Source organism: Terrapene carolina, unplaced genomic scaffold, assembly GCF_002925995.2.
Source record: "Terrapene carolina triunguis isolate 2854851 unplaced genomic scaffold, T_m_triunguis-2.0 Scaffold192, whole genome shotgun sequence".
NCBI classification, from domain to species: domain Eukaryota; kingdom Metazoa; phylum Chordata; order Testudines; family Emydidae; genus Terrapene; species Terrapene triunguis.
In genome coordinates, this window is record NW_020664543.1 from 2,576,672 (window position 1) to 2,579,481 (window position 2,810).

At 65.8% G+C, this 2,810-nt stretch overlaps 1 protein-coding gene across 1 annotated transcript; it reads left to right on the forward strand.

The window, feature by feature from the left end:
* The first annotated feature begins 547 nt into the window (after positions 1-547).
* PVALEF (parvalbumin like EF-hand containing) lies at positions 548-2,141 on the forward strand. The gene is made up of 4 exons (XM_026654413.1): positions 548-653; positions 1,027-1,162; positions 1,634-1,749; positions 2,065-2,141. The coding sequence occupies exons 1-4, from the start codon at positions 548-550 to the stop codon at positions 2,109-2,111; spliced, it is 405 nt and encodes a 134-aa protein (XP_026510198.1). The 3' UTR covers positions 2,112-2,141.
* Positions 2,142-2,810: the final 669 nt, after the last annotated feature.

A 2,810-nucleotide genomic window follows, 5' to 3' on the forward strand; every position in this document is an offset into this window, starting at 1 on the left:
CGGCTCGACGTGCAGCAGCAGAGCTGCGTGGTGCGGCCTGGCAGGTCTCAGCGCCACGCGCGCCAGCAAGCTGTCAGCCCCGGACACAGGCAGTGCTGGAGCGTCTTCCCTGAGGGGGCAAGCTGTTCCCTCATGGGGTGGGCTCTGCTCAGCCCAAGGCAAGTAGCCACAGAGGCCTGAGGCTCAGTGAGGAGGCGCCGCGGGTGCAGATTCGGTGCCCTGCATACATGGGGGGGCTGGGCCCCTGGGGCGCTCAGCCTGGTGTATTTCTCCAGCGCTAAACCCGCTACCAGCCCTCTGCAGACTAACAAGCAGCGGGGGGAGGGGGGGCAGGTCCAGTCCAGCGTCCCCAGGAGTTTAACCTGAGGCCTCCGCTAGCCCCCGGCTCCCCGGTGCTGGAGAATGGGCGAGAGCGGGTTACGTGGCCTCCCCGAAGGGGAGCACCGGAGAACATCCCCATCCACACACACAACACCTGCGTCCTCCCATGGACACGCAGCCCCCGGGCTCTTGGCTCAGTTCTCCCCTTTCCTCGCCAGGGGACAGGATGGAGGAGGATTTTTCCTGCCAAGTCAAGAAGATGGCGCTGGCCTTGGGAACGTCTCTGACGGACAAGGATATTGACCTGCTGCCCTCGGAGATGAGACATCACGGTACGGAGGGGCCGGGCCCTGCCCGCCCTGGGATTGAGGCTGGCTCTGACCCAGGCCCCGGGTGCACTGCGTGAGGAGGCTCACGCAGATGCAGCCCCGGTTCTGGGAGGGGCAGGGGTTTGTCCCCCAGCTCTCCTTTTTCGGACAGTGAATTCAAAGGAGCAGGCAAGGAGTTAAAGGGGCTCAGCTGGCTCCCAGGGGGGCCAGCCCAGACTGCAGGGCTGGAAACCAGCAGCAATGAGCCAGGGCCTTGCTGCCCCTTCTTGGAAGGGCAGCGGCTGGTTTGTCTCCTGCTGCGACGGGCAGGTGCCCACTCGCCCCCCCCCTTCCCCGCTTCCTGACGGGTGGGTCCCCTGCCCCTCTCTGCCCACAGCTGCCTTCAACTACAGCAAGTTCTTCGAGTACATGCGGAAGTTCCAGACGTCGAGCGAGCAGCAGGAGCAGTTGCGCAAAGCTTTCCAGCTCCTGGACAAGGACAACAGCGGCTTCATCGAGTGGAACGAGATCAAGTAACGGCCAGAGGCTTGTGCCCTCCTTCCCCCTGTCCATCCTCCCCCCAGGGCACACACCTGCCCCCCCCCGTGGTGCCCCACCTTGCCAGGGTAGCGCTGGGGGAGCTAGTGCTGTGTTATTGGGCTGGCTGGCGAGAGGCCTGTGCTCCCCAGGGCTAAGCGCTGCCACGGTGCCCCTGGCTCTGGGGTGGGATCCAGGCTGCAGCAGGCCCAGGAGCCGCTCTGGGTGCTGGCCCTGTCTCCTCTCAGCCCATGTTCCCAAGCGTCCGTGGGCATCCATCAGCTCTCAGCCCAACAAGCCCCTCCCCAGACCATCGAACACCACCCTGGGGCACCATGGGCCGAGTCTGGCCCGTCCCCTCAAACCCCACCCGCCGCTCTGCCCCGCCTGGCACCGTGAAACCCTCCTTGTCCCAGGCCAGCTGAGGCCCCAGCCGTCTCCTGAGCCCGGCGCCATCTGTCCCGCAGGTACATCCTGTCCACCGTGCCCAGCACCATGCCTGCGATGCCCTTGTCAGACGAGGAGGCTGAAGCTATAATCCAAGCGGCTGATGCAGATGGGGATGGGAGGATTGATTTCCAAGGTAGGGGGCAGGCTGGCGGCCGGGGAGTCCATAGCACTTGCCCCTGGGGTATCCTCTGCTAACCCTGCCCCCCCTTTCGCTGGAACATGGGGCCCCTTTGGAGCTGCCCTTTGCAGCACTGGGGGGGGGTGTCAACCTTCAGTGGAGACTCCGCTCCCCGCAGCGGCCTCCCGGGGCTGTCTGGAAGGCGCAGGAAGCCAGCTGCAGCGTTCGGTCTCCTACTGCCCCTCTCCCCGGCCTCGAAGCACGGCTCGCCCCGAAACACACGGCAGCCTGGCCCAGCACCCACTGCTCCTCTCCCCCGTCTCCCTGCAGAGTTCTCCGACCTGGTCACAAAGGAGAAGGTCCCCAAGAAGAAGTAAGGCAGGAGGCAGAGGAGAAGGAGCGCCCCACTTCCTGGCACCAGGCTGCCTGCTTTGGGGGCAGCCCCCCGCGGAGGCCGCCGCTGGCCGCCCATGCAGCACTGTGCTTGTCCTGTGTGTTCTGTCGCCTAGACCCCAGTTTGGAGGGGAAGGGGCTGCCACACCTGGCCTGGCGGGGAGGGGAGAGCAGGGGTGGGTACCCAGCGGCATACCAGGCCCAGAGCGGTAGGAAGCAGTTCTGGGCCAGGGCAGGAGGGAGGGCTTGAGAAATAACAACCGCCCCACTGCAGCTTAACCTCCCCAGCACCTGCTCCAGCGGGGACGTGGGGGCAGCTGAGACGCACATGACCAGCAGCAGGCGCATTCGAGATGGTGCCGCTCTCCCTCCGGCCTCCCACCCCGACAGAGTGTCAGGGCCAGCCAGGCCGGGGCTGGGAGCAGAAAGACTGAAGAAAAACCAGACCCAACCTGGCTCCGAGCCTTGGGCCTCCTGCATCCATTCCCTTCCCCCGGCTCCTCCCCTCCCGCTCAGACTGGGCCCAGCTCAGCACCGTCCCGAGAGCCCTGCCTGTGCCGGCTGGCTGCTCTCTGCCCAGAGAAGGGCGAGTTCACCATTGGCACAGCCAATGGGGCCTCCTACCACGGGCAGCAGCTGCACTAGCGCGAGGAGGGTGGGGGTGTGGGGTGGAGAAAGTTCCT